At 42.2% G+C, this 23,039-nt stretch overlaps 1 protein-coding gene across 5 annotated transcripts in view; it reads left to right on the forward strand.

The window, feature by feature from the left end:
• The first annotated feature begins 504 nt into the window (after positions 1 to 504).
• The window catches only part of LOC109994869 (phospholipid-transporting ATPase IH-like), a 51,217-nt gene continuing 28,682 nt past the window's right edge, over positions 505 to 23,039 (forward strand). For 2 of the 5 annotated variants that reach the window (XM_065962261.1, XM_065962262.1), the window contains exons 1-8: positions 506 to 981; positions 14,492 to 14,614; positions 14,927 to 15,016; positions 17,593 to 17,673; positions 18,309 to 18,416; positions 21,079 to 21,207; positions 22,647 to 22,750; positions 22,869 to 22,919. In XM_065962261.1, coding sequence (XP_065818333.1) covers positions 943 to 981; positions 14,492 to 14,614; positions 14,927 to 15,016; positions 17,593 to 17,673; positions 18,309 to 18,416; positions 21,079 to 21,207; positions 22,647 to 22,750; positions 22,869 to 22,919 — 725 coding nt within the window. In that variant the 5' untranslated portion in view covers positions 506 to 942. Of the gene's footprint in view, positions 982 to 14,491; positions 14,615 to 14,926; positions 15,017 to 17,592; positions 17,674 to 18,308; positions 18,417 to 21,078; positions 21,208 to 22,646; positions 22,751 to 22,868; positions 22,920 to 23,039 lie in introns of all 5 variants that reach the window. The other 3 variants (XM_029280149.2, XM_020648370.3, XM_020648371.3) reach the window with 2 other exon arrangements.

Raw genomic sequence — 23,039 nt, forward strand, 5'->3', positions numbered from 1 at the left:
TTTGGGATACTGCATTTTAAAATAGCTGTACAGTGCAGAAAACTTTTATTAATCTTTAAATTTTGTACGTATGTGTTCCTAACTACAGTGTAATAAAGATTAGAGGTTTCAGTATTATTTATCAGTAGCTTTCCTTATGGCTGTCAGTACCTTTATACCTTTTAATGCACTACTTTTCAAATATTTTACACTATTATACTTGACTTCTATTATGTATAAATCATTGGAATACTTCTACCACATCTGACAGTAGATATTCAATATAAAATGACTACAAGTGTCCAAACAACTATAAATGATAAATATATATTATATGTGGTCTGCCTCTATTTCCGGTCATTGATTTTCTGTCTCTTAACTCAGGGTCTTGTGTATGAGAAGGTGGTGTGGTGATATTTCTTTCAGTGCAGCATTTAGATACTCCAGCACAAATGAGAATGAGGCTCAGTGCGCATGCGCGGAGTAGTCATCTGACGGCTGTGCTGAGCGCTCTATGTGGACGTTACCGCTACATCACACTGTTATCACAGAGCGGGACACACAGACAGCCTCCATGAAAGGACAGTCCCCCCCCCTGCTGCTGCTGCTGCTGCTGCTGCTGCTGCTGCAACAATAAATAAAACACTCCCAACAACTCGAGGAGCTACCTGAAAACACCGAACAGGAGGCGTTTGGAGGGGTTTTTTTGCGTCTGGGTGTTGTGTTCTGTTCGGTGGGTTCGCTTTGCATGGCTCTTCGCAGGGATGCCATGAAAATCAGACCGGCCGACTGAGAGAGACCGCTGCTGCTCCTCGCTTTTCACGGACACGGCGGCGGGCGGCGGTGGGAGGTGGAGGTGGAGCGCGATGGATTCTGCTAGAAAGATCCACATTAGGTAGCGGGTGACGGAAGATCCACGGAGAGCTGAACGTCTCTGCTGCACAGTGAAGCCGTCTAAAAAAGATGGATTTCAGCCTGCTCCGGAGAATCATCAGCAGATACGTAAGGCCCCCCCCCCCCGTCTGTCAACACTGTCACAAGTGTAGCTCTGTGACCTGCAAGTGCTGCAACAATATCATGCATTCTACCTGTTTTACTTCTATCATGTTGCCACTTCATCTTCACTAGATTATGTGTTGCATTTTTTTGTTGTTGTTGCACAAACTGCATTCCAAAGCGTGACTAATCAAACACTTCTCTGATGATAAACATTGCACTCGAGCTGCTTTGGCAGGCCGTCCACGGTGGGCTTTTTTTTTTTACAATGTTGTTTTTGTGGGACTGAATGGGGAATGTGCCAGTAAGCTACAGATGCTGTGATGGCTGGTGAATGCGTGGAATAGGAATGAACTTGGCTGGCCCAGTTCTGTTGCTTTCATAGTGAGCTACTACAAGCATGCATACTAAACTATATCCTCATGGCTTGCAGTATTGCCCTGGTCTGCAGGAACTGGCCTTGCAGGAACTCATTCTGCAGCAGGAGTTTGTGAACTTAAACATTCTTTAAGCCTAATTGAGTGAAATATTGTGCAGGTTTAACTGGAGTAATAACCCTCTGGACTTACTCCCGTGGCTGTCCAACTGTCAATTAAGTCAAAAAGACATTAAACATTGTTGTTACATTGGACCTAGGGCTGGGCGATATATAAAGTTTTTAAGATATATCGATATATTTTCAATCAAGATAAAAGGTTAGACAATATCGTTAATATCGATATAGTTCATGTTGCATTAAAATAACGTTATACGTTTCTTCTGTAGAGCTGCCAGTTCACCTCGTTCTCATCTCACTGTCTCTCTCTCTCTCTGAGCCAAACTCAACAAACTAAACGGATAACAAAACACACATCTGTGTTTATTTTGTTATGCAGAAAATTAATAAATTTCTCAAACAGGTAGTTTGTTTTCATGAACATGTTGAACTTGTGCAACTCACTGTTAATAAAACACACATCGATATATATCGAGTATCGCCATTCAGCGAAAAAAATATCGAGATATGAGTTTTGGTCCATATCGCCCAGCAAATTGGAGCCTTAAAAAAAGTACTGCCTGACCGATATTGGATATTTAGAGCGGATACAGGTACAAACTTCAGACAGAAGATATCACCAACATGGTGGCAGATAAAGTGAATATCTGTAGATAAGTGCTTTCTAAGTGGTTTGTGATATAAGCATGCGTACTAAACTATCTTCATGGGCTGCAGTTTGCCTGGTCTGCAGAGGGAATAAATCCCAATCAAGACTACAGAGGCCATGCAGGGACTCGCTCTGCAGTGCTTGTTGTCGTTTGTGTATTTTATTGTGACGCTTCCAGCTGTATAGAGTGAGAGAAGTTTAGCAGGTTTAAAGAGGTCATATTCTGCCCTTTTTGGGGTTCATATATTTAATCTATGTTCCTACTTTTGTACGTTCACAATAGATAAAGTCTGAAAAAAGTGCCTGTTTTCATGAACTGCTCCTCCTTGCTCCCTCTACGCTCTGAGTCCGTCAGCTACGCTCTGTTGAGCCCACACTGTTAGACCCCACGTGGGCCAAGTCTGCTCTGATTGGTCTGCCGATGCCGATGATTTGAACATGAGCTGCAGGGCTTACCACAACGAGCCAATGGGCTTAGATCAGTGATCTCACACTGACAATGACGCCGCACTGACACATTTTAATCGAGGGGGGCTAGAACCGAGCGTTACATGCAGCTAATGCTACAGCTAACAGGAGGAGGTAGGAGAAGCCGCGTTTCTGCAGGCTTTGAATTTTTGCACATAGATGTGACTAAACATGCACAGGACACTTGGAAAACACACTAAAGAGCATATAAAACCAGAAAAAGCAGAATATGGGACCTTTAAGTAAAACATCTGTTGTGGCCAAACGACCATATAAATTATTTACAGTTAAAAAATAGAAAAGAGCCAAACATTAATGAATTTAGAATTATTTGTTTATATTATTGTTTATTCTGGCTTATTTTGGTTTTACCTTTTGTTAATTGATTTGGGGGTATTTGTGCGTTATGTCTCCCTCTTTGTGGGCGGAGCCGCGGCGTATCGGCAGTGTAATTTAAGTTGATTAAGAACACCTGGGGTGAGAGTGAGAGTGGGGGAAGCGGAACAGGTTTTTGGAGTGCAAAGGGCCGCTTAGGATATACGTGATACAGCGATCTGATTTGTTTATTTTATTTTGTGAAGTTTCTTTTTTTGCTGAAAAGTTTTCTATTAATAAATGTAGCTTATAAGTCGACTTTGGATCTGCGGCTGCCTTTTGTTTTTATTTTGATAGCGTGTTAAACCCGCTCAGCAACGGCTTACCTAATTGATTTTGTTTGAAGCCATCACAGCATCACTTACAGACAGAGTCCTCCACGGCCTTATCACTAACTGTGATCAGGATCTTCCTGTTAGCAGCAAACACCCACTTGAGAAGAGAAGATGATGCTGAGCTGCAACTGTATTACTTGGTGGGTCTGCTCTGAACAGCCGCTGCCATCATCAGGATAGCCTCTGCTTATCCGCCAGAGCAGGAAGCAGCTGGTCAATGGGTGGCTGAATTAGAGGGGAAAAAGTGTCTAGTGGGAACCAACTGTGACAGGTCTGGTGATGTTCATCAGACTGGGCACCTCTGGCGCGTTGTGACATCTGCTGTATACAGTCTGCAACCCTTTCACCTGACCTTAAACCCGGCTCAGGTGCTGTGGCGGTAACTATCAGTTTGGAGCGCGTGTGTCTATGCTGTTGTGTCTATTTTCATGTGTGTTTGTGTTTGTAGCAGGCGAGTGACAGCGTGTAGCGAGCTTGACGGATGCTCCATCAGGGGAAATCAGATCCACGAGTGAGGGTCGGAGAGGAAGGGTCACTGAACACGCCCCTCATTTTTCACCCCGCCGTCACCCTGTAACATCATGAAGCAGTCGAGGGATTAATCATCGATTCAATTATCCCGATATTGATTCAGAAGCAGGGGGATGTTTGATGTATATGTGGCCCTCTATTACTCGTGTATCGCCTTATTAACCCGCCATATACTCCGAACAGCTGCTACTGTAATGAGGCTACATAGAAGAACAAACATTACATCATGCATGGTTATTAGCGTGATCAGCAAAGGCGCCCGGGTCGTTTCTCTGAACACAGAGAGCAGTAAAGTCTCAACGAAGGTCACGCCCGCCTCCCGTACTTTCATGGGGGGGGGGGGGGGGGAAATGGTGTTCTTGGATATTAAAGTAAAGCTCCCCAGCCATGAAAGAATGATCTTAGATTGTGGCCACTTGGAGCTGTTAATGAGCCTTTCATTTCAGAGCTTGTTGCCTTATTATGGGCCCTGTGACCTTGTCCTTGATGTATTTTTGTATGAAGAATGTTAGTGGTCAGTTAGGTCGTAAGGCCAGGTCAACACTGTTTAGCTTGTTTTTCGATATTGACATAATTCCATTAAGGTTTTCATTTTTAATCATGGAGTTTGTTTACACCATCCAGGCATTCAATATTTTGTATTTAAAAATAGGAAACAAAACTGGAGCCTAACTCGTAAGGGATATTTAGGAAATTATACTTGACCATTTTTTTAGGGTAATAAAGTACACCAACAAATTATTTGGAGGCAGATATAATAAATTTTTAACTGGAATATATAAAGACTAGAGCCTGACCGATAATATTGGCCAATATAAGCATCCAGTGATTATCTGTATCGGCTAATTTTATCTCTGATATGCGCCAATGTTACCAGATTTATTCTCCAATCAAATAGCATTTCATATGAGTTTCATTGTATTAAACTAGCAGTTCTCTTTCACCAGCAGGGTGCGCTTTATGGAATAAAACAAGCATCATCAAGTTGTGAAGCACGTACATGCACACTTACTTTCCAGTTGAGTGACCATCTTGTCTTCATTTTATATATCCTTTCCACAAGTGAATGATAATTGTGTGTATCTATATCTATCAATCTCTACAGATAGGAAACAGATCTAAGAAAGATATCGGCCGATATATCGATAGCAGATTTTTTTCTCCCCCCAATATCGATATCAGTATCGGCCCAAAAAATCCTGTATCGGTCGGGTCCTAATAAAGACCTAGTGGAATGTGTACTGATTTAACATTGATATATGAAAATAAATTTACTCAGAAAGCTGTTTTATAAACAAAAAAGTATATGAAGAATATATGGCATCCATATATCCCAGCCTTATGCCTTGATACATGTGCCGCAGACAGTGCTGAGAGTATTTTTAAACATCTGAGTTGAAACACGCTCATGGACCAACTAACACACAGCACTATAATCAACACAAGCTGCAAGCATTGTTTACTTTATTATATCTTCAGCAAAATAGGTTTCATACCGCCTCCAATAAATGAACAAAAAAAAACTGATGCAGATATGTGAGAGGAATATATTGGTTGATTAAGATATTGTTTTGTATCTTTTAAAAACATGCAAACCAAATTTAAATTTTAAGATTTCTTTAAGCACGCAGTCGGGTCAAAGGTATCCTAGAAAGCCTAAAAACATTATTTTGCAGTATTCTAAGAGGCAGCTGTGTTCCAACAAGACTTTCGTTCACTATTTTGTGATTTTGTGATTTTTTTACAACTGGTTCCTTGTTATTCTAGCGAGTTTAAACTGTTAAGACTTTATTACCCATTCAAAGATATCTCTGTATAAAGTTGAGCACTTTTTTTTTTCATAGATTTTTTCTGAGGCATCCTTTCCTCCTTTGGGCCTCAAAAGTAAACTGGTGAATTTTGCCTGTGCGTTAGAGTAAACTGTTTTTTTTTTGGTGTAAAAGTAAAGCGTCATGGTGTTCTGCAGAGTGGGAAGTTTATATGCATCACACTTTATTGTGTAATAAGCTAACACTTTTACGTTTTACCCCTCAGTCGGCAAAAAAGAAGGACTTATCCTAAATGCAAGAAGATATATTGTATGACAGGAGTGTTTTGCATGTTCACTTTTGTTCTGAGCAGACTCTGGGCCAGGAGCTGAGCGGAAGAGATATTACAAATAATGAAATAGATCTGCTGAATGACCTCCTGTAGTTTGAACACATCCTGTAGTCGCGTGTGTTTGATGGGTCGGAGTGTGGTTGTCTCCACTCCCTCTTCTCTTTTGTTGGCCTTTTTGTCGTCTGGTAATAATAGGGATGGCGTGATGTCTCAGAGTGGCGCAAAGTGTGAGGGACTGCGTGAGGTCATGATCTGGATCAGACGGAGGCTGGCATGTTTGAGTGGGGGGGGGGGGGGGGGGTCATCTTAAAGTTACAGCAGGCCTTGTAATAGGGGCTTGAAAACATTCCCTTTTGAAACTTCTGTTTTTACTCTCACAACATATTAAAACATTTTGATTTTTTAAATATCACAGATTTGCCCGCTGCCTGCCCCGGTCTGTCCTCGCTCTACATCTTACCTGTGAACACATGTAAGCTGTTATTCTTGCATGAGACCCCTCATAATCTCAGCAGGTCAAAAAAAAAGAAAAGCCTCCCTTTCATCTAAAAGGATTGCCAGCAGGTCCGGAGGGGCTTTACAACATTTCTCGCAACTTTACAGCTATTTGAGTCGCCCAGCTGGTGTTGAAAAGGGCAGAAAGCAACCTGCTAGATTACCTTTAGCGACATTAGCTGTCACAAACAGTTACGGGCGGTCTATTCCTGTCTATACCGCCCTGCCTCGGAGATACGGGTTCTGTGTGGAGAGATAATGGCTTAAGGTGACAAAACCACACAGGATTTGTGTTTGGGGTAAAGCGCTGCCAGCTGGGATGTGTGTTTACATCAGAGGGACTAGCCATGTAACAGCATGGTAGCTCATAAGAATGATTTAGTCTCACACAGTGTGCCCTGGACACAAAGGTTTCAGACACACTGCTCCGAGCCGGTATTAGGATGTTGTCGTTTTTTTTTAAATGCAGACAAAATGAGAAAGAGGGTTTATTCGGGTTTTTTGGGGTTTTTTTTAGGATTCAGATTATGGTGGCAGGAGGAAAAGCGCGATGAGAGGGAGGGGAAAAAAGAGAAGTAGCACAGCTGGATTAAAGACTTATGTAACAGCTGGATCAAAGCAAGTCAAGAGGGAGAGGAAGCTGGGGCAACAACAGAACACACTTTTTTTAATCATTTTAAAGACTCTTTCCATGTAGAGTTGGTGCTCTTTGTTTGGTTGCAGGTGTGTACTTGTTTGCGTCATCAGGGTGTCTGGCGGGCTTTTGTTGTTTAGACAAAATTTGCAGGATGAGGGTCACCATTTTTTCATTCTGCACCTGTGTAACAACTTCCTTAAAATATGTCTATAACTGCAAACAGGGCTGAGGTACACTCCACCTTCCTATTTTCCCGACTTCTGCTGTTGAGGTTTACTCTTTCTCACATAGAAGGATTGTCAACAGAGAATACATTCTAAGAAGTGTCAGCTGAAACCAAATAAAAAAACACAGAGAAGATGTTAATACTTCCTGGAATAGTAATATTTCACTTCACTATACTTTGAATACAGTCCTATCCTATCCCCTCTTATCATATAATATTGCATTTATGATTAAATCCTACCTGTTTGAGTCTGTACATAATGACACCTGTGTGCCCTTCGTGGTTCTTTGCAGTATGGCTTGCAGACTTGTTGCCATGGCGATTGAAGGCAAACAAGTAGCGGTGGAGTGTATGCTGAACAGGTAGCCTTCTTCCCTCTTTCAGCTGATGAAGGTCTCCAGGCTCCTTTTATCTTGGCTCAACATTGATCCTATTCTGCAGCGCCTATTAATAAGAATATTGAACGGACTAAATGGTCTTACCTTAAAATAACCCCGGAAAGATTTTCTTGGCTGCTACAGTGTTATAGTGCTTTTTTTTTTTCTGTTAGGTTAGTAAAACTTAGCTCATACTTCTTGGTGACACCGGTTATTCTTAAATTAGTTTGTAGATGTATATGTGGCAAGCAAACAAGCAATGAATTAAATTGAAATGAGCCTGTAAATCATATTTAAGAATGTTGTTTATGATCTGGGGCTGCTGTATGAAATATGGATGCGACTGGCTCGGGCAACGTGCCTTTCAGATGTTAAGTTGTTGAATTGTTTACATGCAGTGTGAAGTTTTGTATCATTTACTGAGCCATCGTGCAGATCACATCTGAGCTGGCGTGTCAATAACATGAGGCGGGCTAGTGACGCCACTTCCACACTGAAAGAATCAGAAGAAGTTGGGGAAGAAATATCCGCCTACTGTGCGCGCATGCTGAACAGTAAGTCCTAACAGTATACAGCACGGATAGAAGGGACTGTCTACTGACAGATAGAATAGAATAGAATTACTTTATTGATCCCAAACTGGGAAATTGTGGCGTTACAGCAGCAGGTTGTCCAAACACACAATATTTGCAAATAAACACAATATAATATTAAATACAAAGTAAATAAGCACTAAAAATATCAAAACTAAGAATGAGAATATATAAATCCAGGACTTAATTTAGCATTAATTCTAGTCTTAAATATGAAAGATTAAATACAACATACTTTGCTGGAGGTAGATAAATGTAAATGTGCAAAAAACAGAGTTGTAAATGGACAGTATTGACATGGGGAGCTGTCCAGAGCTGTGCAATCAGTGATACATTAAAGTGCAGGAGTGTAGATTGTGTAGACACTTTGCAATTCAGAAGCACCCCGTGACTACAGGGAGACACTGCAGAGGCTTATCTACGGTGCACATCAAGGGACAAAATAGCATGCCATTAATCCTGATTTAAATATATTAATGCATGAATTTCATAGTTTAATTAATTGCTTTTAGTGACAGCCATACTTTCAATACAAAACACTATTTGTTACAATTATTATTTGATATTTTCACAACATTAAATGTTAAACTCCTAATGCACACTCTGCCTTACACATGTGTTGTGTAATCATGATATGTGTGTGTCAACATCTTCTGCACTGTTAACATGATCATCAGGGAAGAGCGCAGTCAGACGAATTTGATCTGTGAGTTAATTAGCGGTACCTGCTCAACATGCTGTGCGCTTCTGCAGCACAGCGTGGCGGGCCAGTGGGGGGAGGGGTGGGCCACGACCATTTAATCAGAGCAGTTAATGGTGTGTACCTTTTATTACATCTCCAGGGTTTTAAAAGGAGCTACATCAAGGGTGCAGTGAGGCTGGATTATTAGAGTGCAGGGTCAGGGGAGGGGTGGCTTTTCCACAATGGAAATATCCACGTCCATTGTCCTGCAAAGTGCAAGAGTAGAAAGCCGTGTTATGAAGCCTGTTACCTCGGTATAAACTCAAGAGTTTAAAGAGTTCAGAACAGTCCTCCTCCCCGTCCAGAGAGTCAACTATACTGTACAACTACGAACATGAAAGTAGAAGTTTCAGTGGTGGGATCATCACTGGTTATCAAATCCATCTCGTCATTATTAATGACTGATGGTGATGTAAGAGCAGCCTCTGTGCTCGGGGGCTGCTTTTAGTGCCGTTAATAAAGACAAAGTCTCGGCGTCCAGCAACCCAACCAGCCAGCCACTTTAGTCTGATGGTGCTGCGGCGTGAAGAGGGAACTGTGGGCCGGGGGGGGGGAGGGGGGGGGGGGGGTTGATACGGATCAGTGAGGATTAATGATCAGATAACTACAAACCACAATGCAATCTCTCTGTGTCTCTCTCCATCCCTCTCCCTCAGTCACACTGTCGGGAGTGTGACACACACACACACACGCACACACACTGGCAGGGGAAGAGGAGAAACTCTATATGGCGCATCCAAATGAGACAAATGATGAAGTCAAGGAAATGAAAATTAAGGAGGAAAATGTTTCAATGGAAGTATGAGCGGAACTATGTTGACCTGATGTATTAACAGAGCTGTGATATGCTTTTAAGTAATGATATTGTTAATGACTATTGATTGATATATTTAAAACCGGATCAACAGGAAACGTATCATTAACACCTTCTTGTCTGCTTTTTTTTTTTTTTTTTGTAGATTTATTTTTGGGCTTTTTGTGCCTTTATTGTAGAGATAGGACAGAGGATAGAGTCAGAAATCAGGGAGAGAGAGAGAGAGAGAGAGAGAGAGAGAGAGAGAGTGGGGTAATGACATGTGGGTAAGGAGCCACAGGCCGGATTTGAACCTGGGCCGCCCGCTTTGAGGGCTACAGCCTCCATACATGGGGCGCGCGCTCTAACCACTGCGCCACCAGCGCCCCTTCTTGTCTGCTTTTTATTTGTATAATTAACTTCAACTGAATAATCTTTGGGCTGCACGGTGGTGGTGCAGCAGTTAGCGCGGCGTCTCACTGTGTGGGGTACTCCGGCTTCCTCCCATAATCCAAACACATGCAAAGGTGTGAATACGAGTGTGGCTGGTTGTCCGCCCTGTGATTGACTGGTGAACAGTCCAGGGTGTAACCACGCCTCTCGCCCAATGACAGCTGGGATCGGCTCTAACCCCCCCCGTGACCCCGAACGGGAAAAACAGTTGAGATAATGGATGGATTGATAAATATCTGTGGCTTTGTTTGACTATACAAGATTTTCAGGGACCTCTGTACAGTAGTAGTCCAGTCTCTGCAGCAGGTGTGTGCGTGTATGACAGTCAATGCAAATCACAATCTGCACAACAGAGCCGTGCTGAAAGAGAGTGTAACGTGAGTCAAAGCTAACAAAATTTCAGCAGTTCCCTGTTTTCCCACCAATAATTGGTAGCTGAAACAACATTAAAAATGCCTTCAGAACATATCTGATCTTCTGTTATGTTGGATATTTTATACAAAAGTAAAGAGATTAACATAACCAAAGATGAAGCTGTGATGACAATGATCACTTCCTGCCCTGAATCGGACTTTAACATATCCATTAAAATCCCAATTGAATAAGTGTAGCAAAATCACATTACATAAAACTTATCAAAATGTAGGACAAAACAATGATGCTTGACAGTCATACATGATTTCACTCTCTTGTAATCAACTGGTATCCTGATTAAACATCCTGATGTCACTGTTTGTTTCCCTCAGTTTAATCATAGATGATTCAGAGCCAGACAAAAGAGATATTCCTCCTCGTACATTCTTCATTTTGCAGCCCAAGATCAGATCACTGTTCTTTGAGCAGAGATAACCGAGTGAGGTTTATTTCATTGTTGTTGGTATGCTGCCACTCTTTTCTCTATCAGACGTTCAGAAGAGCACTTTGTTTGCTGCATTATCAGAATCAGAATCAGAATCAGAATCAGAATCAGAATCGGGGTTTATTGCCAAGTACATTTACACATACAAGGAATTTGACTTGGTGTATTGGTGCTAAACAATTAACAAGGAAATAAAGCAGAACTAGCAACAACTTAAATAATACAGTATAAGAAGCTATTACAATATATAACATGGAATTTAAAAATGTAAAAAATAAAAAACACAAAATGTACAGAAGGTGCAATGTAGGAGCTGTGCAGTGGACTATGAGAAAAAAAAATCTGATCAGACATGTTCCAAGGCTTACTATGTGAATGAACTCGTCAAACTCCTTTAATCAGAGGAAACATTATTATAATTCAAACTGAGGAGATGTAAAGTGTTGCTTCCCCATCAAGAACTGCTGATGTACCACTATGCACTGTATCATATGAGCACCAAGAAACTGAATGACAACATCTAGATTTATACCAGTTGGATATTTTTAAACCATATTTTAGAAACGGGTCCTACAATGCTGTTTTCCTGCTGGTGCAGTTTTGGTTTGAGGACAGTGAACTTCACACTTGCTGTGACAGATTGTGTGTGTTTATACGTTTTTGGTTTGGCCAATTACATTCTCGTCTAAGTCATGTGTTCTCTGTAAGTCATCTGGACTATGATGTCAGCAACTACAGCTTCTAAGTTTTGATCGTAGAGTAAGTCCAAACCCCTTTTTGTCCTTAATGCCTTCTGCTCTCCACTAGTGTTTTCATTTAATTGTTCTTAAAGATGAATTCTGTCATTTGTTTTCTTTTTACCCCTCTGGTGTCCTGCACCTCTTCGCTCTCTTCTTTCTGCCACTCTTCTTACACTACACATAAAATTTCCATCTCCCTCTTTCCATTTCACTGTACCCCCCCCCCCCCCCCCCCACCCCCACCCCCCACCCCCATGTTTTGGAGGGGTCTCAAGTCGGCTACCACTGTTGGCTCAACTTCTATTTTTATCCCACTGCCAAGCGCCTGTTGATCACTGTGGATAAGTTTAGATCTGTGACGCTGAGATTTTTGCTGCTAGCTTTGTAGAAAGACTTAAACATCTTTTTATTTTTATTTCACATGTCACTAAGAGTAGTGATATTCCCCTCTTCCTTATCTTTATCTTTAATCCAAACTTAAACAAAGTCTGTACGTTTATTGTAGTGAACTTTTAAAAAAAACTTTTGGTTTCAGCTCTACAAGGTTACAGGGGGGACGTGCGAACATTAAAAGATTTGTTCACTGGCAGCGGTCAGCGACACCTCTGCCAAAAAGTTGAGGACATTTTAAGCAGTGGAGCGCTGCTTCCTCTGAAGTGCTTGTTCCAGAACTTTTCTGCTAATGGTCAACACTTCTGTTTGAGCTGTGTCAGGCAGGCCGCTCTGCCAAAAGGCTACGCTCACACTGCCCACTCAGAGTGAAGCTGTAGGAGCCACGCAGGGAGATGGAAACAAACAGCTGAATGCAGCGGTCTCCTCTGTTTTCCTTGGAAAGCTTTCTTTGTACTGTGTAAAGAAGGACACCTTGGGAAAATATGTGCTCCCCTAAATTCCCAGAATGCACTCTGTTGTTCCCCGGGGAGCCACTTGGATCTATAATAGATCAGAGATGATCTGAATGCAGGTTTTCAAACACTCTGTCTTTATCTTTTATAAAGTCACATTGGACTGTTAGAGTCAAACTAAAGAATAATGTTCAGAAAAAATGACAAAAACACTTGTGTGATTCAGTTGATCCCACCTACACACAACAACAAACACACACACACGCGCAACAACAAACACACACACTCATTCAGTCTGGACTCTGAGCTGGTTTATCAAAGAATGTTTCTGAAGTTTCATTTTCAGTTTTGGTGTTTAATTCAGGACAGCTATGACAACATATTTATAATTCATCCAAGATATTTGTTTATTGAGAGGACAGCTGGGGGGAGAGAAGGGGGGGGGTACACACAGGCACCAAATAGCAACAGAACCAGTTGAAGTCAAACTTGCAAACCAGTGCTACTAAGACAGTAGCCTTTGTACACGAGGCACCAAATCTCCCGTCCATTTGCATTTTTTTTAAAGTCTTTCTATGTGATTTTTCACATTTAAATGTATAAATCAAGTATCTCCTCTGAAAATAACTCTGTGAGTCATGACTGTCTACAATGGGTGTAACACCCGAGTCCCACTGTCTGTGATGCTTTCAGAGTTTTCAGAGTCCTATCTTCAGTTTGTTTACATCGCCCGGACAGCCGGCTGACTCCTCCCCTCGTGTATAAAAGTTGTTTAATTGAGGGACTAGAGAAAAGAAGAATAACATACTGTACTCACTGCTTAACTGTGTTTCTAGATCACGCTCATTTCAGGTAAATTTACATGCAGTGTGAAGATACCAGCATAATAAAGATCGCTAGCATTAGCATGCTAACACAACAATGCAGCGCGAGTTGTTTTGGTTTCATGCTGGTGCTCAAGGGCGACATCTGCTGGATCAAAACATCGCATTTAAAGACTTTAAGAGTTGTAAACACCTTTTTTTTTTTTTATGTATTCCTATCTATTCTTATTTTTATTTGCACTCATTCAAGGATCATTACCGGTTTGAGATCCCCGCACCCGAGGCCGCGTGGCCCCTCGGTGCTGGCGGCGGATATGTCAGAAAAACGCTTCTTTTCTTGTCTCTTACTGCTGTGACACTTGAATTTCCCCATGGGGAATAAATAAGGTTTATCTTATCTTGTTTCTTTACTGAATAATGTGATCAGATCACACATACTGTATTTTTTTTCATACAATGCAAGCGTACTGCAAGTGTTTGGAAGTGAAGCAAAATTTAAAATATCGATTAAAAAAGGGCATACTAGGGGCTCAGATGGCCTAGTGGTCAGGTCGCGCCGCATGTACACAGGCTGTAGTCCTCCAAGCGGGCGGCATGGGTTCAAGTCCAACATGTGGCTCTTTTCCCCACCGTCTCTCTCCCAGATTTCCTGTACTGTACATTTCCCTCCAAAAAGAAAATTGCATACATCAGATGGCCTGCGGTACAAAAAAAAGACATGTTGTATAGTTCATGTTTTGATTGTGTGGTCGCTAACAGTCAGGTTGTAAGGAGCTGTGTGTTGTGATTTGAAGGTGGAAGTGAGTGTGGATGACTCAGTGTAATGTTGGATCGTTTTAGATCTGATGATGTACGCCTAATGGTAAAAAGCTCTTGAGATTGAACAGTGTGAATAAACCCCGTTTCTCTTCCTACCTGTATTGCTATTTATATCTCTCCATAAATCTCTCTCTCTCTCTCTCTCTCTCTCTCTGTCAGTGTGTGGGGGAGGAGATCTGGGTGGACAGCCGGACGGTGTACATCGGGCATAAAGAACCCCCGCCGGGAGCCGAGGCCTACATCCCTCAGCGTTACCCCGACAACCGCATCGTCTCCTCCAAGGTGAGCGATTCCACGGCCCCTGTGTGCGAGTCAGTGCCGAGGCATTGTTTATCATCACGCCGCTCTTCTTTTTGTTTCGTATTTAGACAACCATGTAATCTCTTTTGTGAACATGTTTTTTAAGGATGACACATTTTTACTTTTCCTTGTGTTCGTCAAAGCAGTGCGTCACCAGTTCTCCTGCCAGAGGGGCTGGAGGATGATACGCCTTTGTTTCCCCTTCTCCTTCTCCTTCTGTGTGTGTGTGTGTGTGACTGTGTGTGTGTGTGTGTGTGTGTGTGATAGTAATGCTGCTGTCTCTTTTTCTCACAGTACACCTTCTGGAACTTTGTGCCCAAGAATTTATTCGAGCAGTTCAGAAGAATAGCAAACTTCTACTTCCTGGTCATATTTCTGGTCCAGGTGAGTTTTTTTTTATTTTTTAAAATAAAACAATAAGCAGTGTTAAGTTTTCCACCTCTCTTTGATACATTTGTAATCTGAAACCTTAAAGAAATACCCTCCAAGCTTTCCATTTGTTCAAAACAGAAACAAAAAAACATCCTAAACCTCTCTGGGTGTGTAAAAAAAACAAAAAAACAAAAAGGCGATTTGAGACAAGCTAGGGTCAACATGATTTCAACAACAACATAATTAAAATATTCATCAATAAACGCAACACACTCCTCACCATTCACCCACACTTAAACACACACACCGACAAAAACATGAATTAGAAACGTATGATGTCATAATGATCAAACAGTCGAGCCCTTCAGCTGACTCTTAAATTATCTTGACGAGGATTTCCAACATCATTTTAATTTGCCGACATCAGATTATCTCATATTATGTTGAAACGATGAGTGGTGGACTGCTCAGTGTCTGTCCGTCTTTATCAAAGTCAAAGAGACACAACTTTTTCCTTGAGCCACTAACAGTGCACCCAAACGTTGAGTAATCACGCAAGGACAAATTCATCACAGACGAGGAGGGAAGAAGAGGACACAACAATATCTTAACTGGCCCCAAGCTGACCAGAGTGTGCGACTTCCTGCAGCCGCGGCCTGCGTGTTTGTGTGCCGTGTGGTTTTATCGGTTGTGTGTGAAATACTGCACCTGCTGAGTGGGAAGAAGAAGGCATGGCAGACAGGAGGGATGTTGTTCTCTTAAGATTTAAAATGTTCTTCCTATTAATTCCAACAACTGCAAATAAACTGCTTTAAGAATATTTGTTACCCAGCTTTGTTAAATACTTGATTCTGATTGGCCTGACTAAAGAACAGACATAACAGTTGTTATCTAGAGCAGTTGTTCTTAACTGGTGGGTCGTGGAGCTGTTTTCAGTGGGTCGCGATTGTACAACCTGGAAAAAAAAAATGGCTTCAAAAAGTCTATGAAGTGCTTTTTAAACATCGTGTTTTATTCTATTTCTTTGTTCTGCAACATGTTTTTCATGAAATTAACCTGACTAGTTGAAAAAATTGCAGAAATTTGGCTCTCAATTCTTTCTGTGAAGGAGTTGGTAGTGGGGTCCTGAAGCAAGTAACCACTTTGGGACCCCCACTTTCCCAAAGTGGGGGTCGGGACCCCCTGGGGGGTTGCGAGACACTGGGAGGGGGGGTCGCGAGTTGCCTTCCAAAAACAAATGCAAACTGGAAATGACATATTTTACCTATTATTGTGACATTACATACAAAAATATTGTTCAATTAGTTTAAGGCTGCTGTATTTTTTTATTGTTGTTCTAATTATCAGTGTTTGGATAGGCCCATTAGTGCGTGCTGCTGTGTGCACCGTTATGCTTTTATTGTTACGGTTTGTATCCAGACCCAAAAGCAGACACAGCAGCAAAGTTTTATTGCAGGGTTTGGGAAAGGTGGATGGCTGACTGGCTGGCTGGTAATGACGGCGTGGAGGAGACTATGGAGTAGCTGGTTCTGTAGGCAGGCGGGTGAGTGGTTGAGTTGTCTGTGAGGACAGCAGACTGGAGGAGATGACACCGGTGAGAATCTGGACAACAGGAGAGAAAAATCAGTTAGGATCCTCTAGTAAAACACTAGAAACAAAACTCTAACAAATGTTAGGAGCAGCCGATAGTATCTACCACTTCAGTAGACTCAATAATCTGGCAATGAGTCGAGTTGAGCCCAGGGCTTTTAACTTGAGGCAGATGAGCTGCAGGTGTGAGTAGTCAACCGGTGTTGATTGCAGCCACACCCTCCAGAGACACACACACACACACACACACACACACACACACACACACACAGACAGACAGAGGGGGAGGGGACACAAAGGATACACAGAAACAGGATCACAGCCAGAGCCGTAACATTTATGCTTTTACCACTTCCAGGGACAGAAGGGGTCCCTGGTCTCTCGCGTTGTTATTTTGGGGGTCGCGGGATGAAAAGTTTGGGCACCGCTGCTTCAGAGGATTAAGTGAAATCATTTTAATCCCTACACATGAGTCTATTTCATTTGATGGTGTCCAGTTTACTTTGCAATAAAAAGAGGAAAAGCAGAGAAAAGGCATTCAAAGACGCAAAAACTCTACGCACTGATAGAGAAATCTACTGAACCTCATCTCGCTTCACAAGCAGTGTAAAGGTTCAGTTTGATTTGATGCAACAGCTCGTTTTAAGAAAGCTGCAAAGCTCTAACTGTAGATTTGTGTTAGAGTCCTGCTCACGCCATCAGGGTCCTATTCCGCTGTAACAACCCAGCTCACCGTGCATTATCTTTTACATACAACCTTCAAGAAGTAAAAAGCTCTCACAGAGTCTCTTCTGTTAATGCAGATAGAGGAAATCAAACAAGATTCAATTACATGGATACTTGAACTCTGCTAGATTGCAGCTTGTTTCCTTATTACAGAATCTTCTCCCTGCTGCACTTCCTTACTCAGCGTTACATTAATCGGCTTCCTCCCCCCCCCCTTCTCTTATCCTCCCTTCATCCTCACCCCCTCCTGCATCTTCCTCCCCACTTTGCAGCTCATCATCGACACCCCCACTAGCCCCGTCACCAGCGGCCTGCCTCTCTTCTTTGTTATCACCGTCACCGCCATAAAACAGGTAAGATGCACCACACATAAACATATGCTCACGTTTCCAGGAAATGATTGCTCCCCTTCACACACACACACACACGCACTCCCGGGCCTCAATTACACACTCTCTCTCTACTATCGGGGGCCGCTCTGTTCATCTGTATATACACATTCCACTCTCGGCGAAAAGGACATGCCATTGAATATGTCTGGTGATGTGAGAAATATGATAATGAATGGTCTCCTCTGTTAATCACTCTAGCTGAGGATCCCAGGCCCCTGGGAGATGCAATCCCCCTCTGCTACGTCCAGCTACAGAGGGATGGGGTGCTATCAGTAGTAGATGGAGCTGCTCTAGCTAAGGAAGCCAGAGCGTTACCGGGACATAAATCTAAAACATGACATGTTGGCTAGAAATCCAGGAAACAGGTCACTAAGCTCAGGGAGCACAATGCTAATTAATTACCGAGTATGACTTTCACCTCTCCGCCCCCCCCCCCCCGATCTCGCACTCTGCTCTGGCCCCCGATTCTCTCTGCGCAATAATCTATACCCTTTGTTTCCTGCTGCCAACAAACACATTGGCTCTCTCTTTGTTTCCCCACCAACTGAAAGTCTTGTTCTCTATCCCCTCTTTTTTTGTGTGTGTCTCTCTCTCAGGGCTATGAGGACTGGCTCAGGCACAAGGCTGACTGTTCTATAAACGAGTGTCCGGTGGACGTGGTGCAGCAGGGGAAGGTGGCGAGGACGCAGAGTCACAAGCTACGGGTAAGAATGGCCTCATTAGAGCAGCACAGCACCTGAGGCCACAAAAGCGAGCTGCTGCATAGCTCAATTTCTCACCCCCCCCTTTCCTGTCTTCTGCAGCCCCTCCTCTCTAACTTTTTTTTTTGGCTTCCTGTCTTGCTCTCTCTCTCTCTCTCTCTTTTGACTTTCCAACCAATTAATTGCCCTGAAACTGTAGAAGAGGAACAGTGACAGTGTCCCCTGGAGCACCCTGCTTGAGTCCCCCTTCTTAAAATGAACAGGACGGATGTATTTCAAAAGTTCAGTAACTCCCGTCGTCATGCCTGAATGTTATCTCATGACATTCTGATGCATCAGCAGATAATTGTTTGCCAGGGTGGCTCAGTGTCATTCTTGAAAATGCCTCGTCATCCATTAGACATATCAAATCTCATCCATGATTACTATTTATGGGAGTCATCTCACGTATTGTTGTGGTAATATTTATAATAATATAAATGATATGGGCATCTTGTCTATATAGTAGCGTCTATTGTTAATGATGAATTCTGTATTTTATAGAAATTCATGTTGATTGGACATTTGGTCATCCTGATCATCAGCTATTGAAAATGCAAGGTCAAATATTATTCAAAATACACTTTACTATGTTTTCCAACACCTGTATGTGTCCCTTGACTCAACAAACCCCCCAATTATAAGAGAAGTCCATCCTCTCCGTCTTTTGCCTGCTCCACTTTTCTGAAAATGTGTGCTCAAACAGGCCGTTTTGGAGATTTTCCCTTCATGACATCACAGAGGGCAGTGACCCCTCCCACAGCTAGGTGTTTGTTCTGCCCTCTGAGTCTGCCTTCTCATCGAAACCATTAGGGCATGCATTGCAAAAGCCCAAGCCTCCCAAGCCCTTATAGAGAGGGGGCGTGGTCAGACGCAGTTTATTTTCATTTAAAGGTACAGACACGGAAACAGCCTGTTCTGAGCAGGGCTGAAATAGAGGGGTTTATTGGCATGTGAAAATACAGGATCAGAGTGGATTTTTGTTGAGAAACATGTTTTTGGGAACCTCTGAGACTTATTTAAACTTGTTGAAAAGGAGTATAATATGTGACCTTTAATGCTTGAATACACTTTTTAAACATCCTGGCACCTTAGTTTTTGCCAGACACTTGGAAGTATTGCATTTGTTGGGTTACATTTTTAAGTTTTCTAACGGCATGGCAGTGATTGGTTGGTGGAATCAAAAAAAGGATGTGGGACTCAAAGACAACGAGCTGTAGTGCACAAAATACCAACCAATTAAAAGTGAAAATTGCTGGCACTCTATTAAATGATTATCAAGATACACTATGTAAGTCTTAAAACTTGTTTAAAAAGCTATGAGTTTAAAGAATAGCACGACACCTTTAAAGCTCCTGTGATGAACTTTGGATTTCTGTCAATTTTGGGCATCCCCTTATCCTTATAAGAAACCTCTTATCTCTTTTCTGATTTTTGTCCCGTACATCCTGCATTATTTAACAGTCGAGTGCACAAACTCATCCAGAATCTTTGCTGTGGGACACAAATGGCTGTTTTGGCAGCGTGAAGTTTGAAAACGTGGTCAGAAAATGACTATAAAGAAACAGTTAATTTTGTGTGTGTGTGATGGTCCCATTTGATTTTGTGACACATCAGTATTCACTTCAGTCTGTTTCATAACCAGCCAAGAATGTCTTCATAGTAGCTTTAATGGACGGGTCATACATTTCCCAGACTGATCAACACAGTAAAGTATTTTCAATGGCTGCAAGTTCAATAAGACCACCATTAATATTGTCTTACTTTTATTAGTCGTCCTTTTCCTGGCAGCAGACGTAGGGATCACATGAGCCAGCTTCACTGTGCCAACATATTACTCTGCAGAAATCTCATATCACCCCAGCGTGAATGAAAGCAGATGTGCTGAGCTCAGCAGCTCCTATGTAGATGTAAAGATAGTAGATACAGCCTATTTCAGGCTTGTTTCACCATTGTGTCGGAGGGTATATAACGGGGTGCAGGTACATTTAATTTCTGCTGCAGCTGCTACTCCTGTCAAGTGTGCAGAGACTGAGTGGGATCAGCTGCCTGGAGTTACTGGCAATACAGTAATGTGGTTTTTGTTGCAATAGCGGTTTATTTTTACTGAGTGTTATTGGAAGTGTTGCATTTTCTTTCAACATCAAAATGCACAAAATCTCTCACTCTGTTTCTTTTGTCACTGTCTCTCCACCCGTCTCTCTCGTGCTACCTTCTGTCTCTTTCCTTCTCCGTCTGTCTCCCAGCGTTTCTTTTTTTTTTCTACCAAGGTTTCTCACAGCCGTAGATCAAACACAAAAGGATTAAGAGTCGTGAATTGGGAGCAGGAATAATGATGAGTATATTAATCATGCAAAATCAGAGAGCCCTGTGTCATGTGTACGGTCACCGTGGAGACGGGATTTATCAGAGCTTAAGCTGCTCCGCTAGAATAATCCGTTACGCAACTTCTCAATCCTTTGACAAAAAGAAAAGAAAAGAAGAGGAATGGTAAAAGAGTGAGCAGACGATTTCCCCCCCCCAGGTCTGTTTCTTTGTCTGGCACTCTCCGTGTTTACATACAACCTCTCGTCAAAATAAGAAGAGCTCATTTATTATTGAAGGGTGGCGTGTCTGTCTCCGTCAGGTGGGGGACGTCGTCATCGTGAGGGAGGACGAGACTTTCCCCTGCGACCTCATCCTGCTCTCGTCCAGCCGCCATGACGGGACCTGCTACGTCACCACTGCCAGCCTGGACGGGGAGTCGAGTCACAAGGTGCGAACAGGAGTGCATGACTGTCATAGGATATACTCCTGAACTTCACTTTAAATCCATTTAAACTTCAACAGGAAGGATTGATGACTCCGGACGTCTTTAAAGGCTTCATTTAAAGTTTTTAATAAACTTTTTTTTTTGTAGCAAATATACCAACACCGAATGTCCAGTCCTTTATTTCTGATATATCTGATTTTCTTAACACAACTAGAATTTGAAGTTGTCCCCTTGACAACAGGCTTCAGTGTCCTGTTTCTAATTCACTCCATTTAAAAGTGAAGAAAGCTCAACAAGCAATATTCACTTTGTATGTCTTTATGCCTTTGTTTGAAGCAGATTTTAACTAGTTATAAATAAGTTATTCATAGGATTAAAAAACTGAAAATAACAAGTCAGTTCACTCAATAGTAAAATAGTTAACTCTTTATCGATTGATGCTGAGCTACAGTTAAGGATTTTTTTTCATTAGTGATTCATCTGCTGATTCTTTGTTTGATTTAGCATCTAACTTTATTGATACATTGTTTGAAATTCTTCCACTTTTTGCAAATTTAATTTGTGTGTTTTGAGGCAGAAAGAGTTCAAATCCAAAGGCAGAGGCTGTTAATTGCCTTCCGGGGGGGCGGCCGGGGGGCTGCCAGGGGAGGACTTGCTCTCCACTGCTGGGAGAAGATGATTTCTATCAAATGAAATAAAACACAGACATATTTACTTTTAAGAAGCTGCAATCTGGTGGAAGTTTGGTAGTGTGTAAACAAAGAAGTTTAATAGACGATTAAGACAGGGGCACATCTTCATTTGATTACCTCACTCATTTATTCACTATTCATCTTAGCTAAGAAGAGCGGCTGGAGGATGAGAGAAGAACTGAATATCTTTACACTGTCATTAAGACAAGATGCAACTTAGAGACGTCATGGTCCATTTTCAGTGTTTTTGAGGTATTCTCTAAAAGGGATCGCTTGAAAAAAATGATCAGCAGATATATCAGCAGTGAAAATAATTGTTAGTTGCAGCTGTCAATGAACAGATGAACACATGAATACATAATAATGCAGGTGCCACACTGTCACGCAGCAGATTTCACATTTCCACTTCTCTGATGTTCATTGGTGTCACTCATATGACTGCATGCATGGCTGAGCACACACACACACACACACACACACACACACACATGTCCCACAGTGTAGCGTTGAGTTCCCCCCCCCCCCCCACTCAGACATGCCCTCGATGCGACCCCCTGATGTGCTCACCATCCCAGCATGCAGTCCTCTCCTGACCCCTCTCCAGCGGCTCACCTGTCATGTAGAGAATCAGCCGGAGGACTCAGATGAACCCTGCTCTCATTAGAAGCTGTGTAGCTGACATTTTCCTCTGCTGTCTTCTTCTTCTTCTTCTTCTTCTTCACCCCCCTTTCCTCCACTTTTCTGTGTCAGACCTATTATGCTGTACCTGATACCATGGCCTTTAGAACAGAGCAGGAGGTGGACTCGCTACATGCCACGATTGAATGTGAACAACCGCAGCCTGACCTCTACAAGTGAGTGTGACACATGCTCTGCTGATAAAGCTCTGCACTAAACTCATCAGCTTACAACCTCTTGAAGACAAATCCTCCTTTGTTGCCTCTTTGTTTATATATTTTTTTTTTTTTTCAGATTTGTGGGACGCATCAATATTTACAAGGACAACGAGGAGCCTGTGGCGAGGTGAGTGTGCCTTTCCTTTTTATTTTTAGAGGTACTTTTTCATTCTATAATTCCAAGGCCAACTGCATTTCTCAATTAATCAAACACCTTTAATGTGTTTTCCTAAAAAAGTAAGACTCT

Source organism: Labrus bergylta, chromosome 13 (genome assembly GCF_963930695.1).
Source record: "Labrus bergylta chromosome 13, fLabBer1.1, whole genome shotgun sequence".
Classification (NCBI taxonomy): Eukaryota; Metazoa; Chordata; class Actinopteri; order Labriformes; family Labridae; genus Labrus; species Labrus bergylta.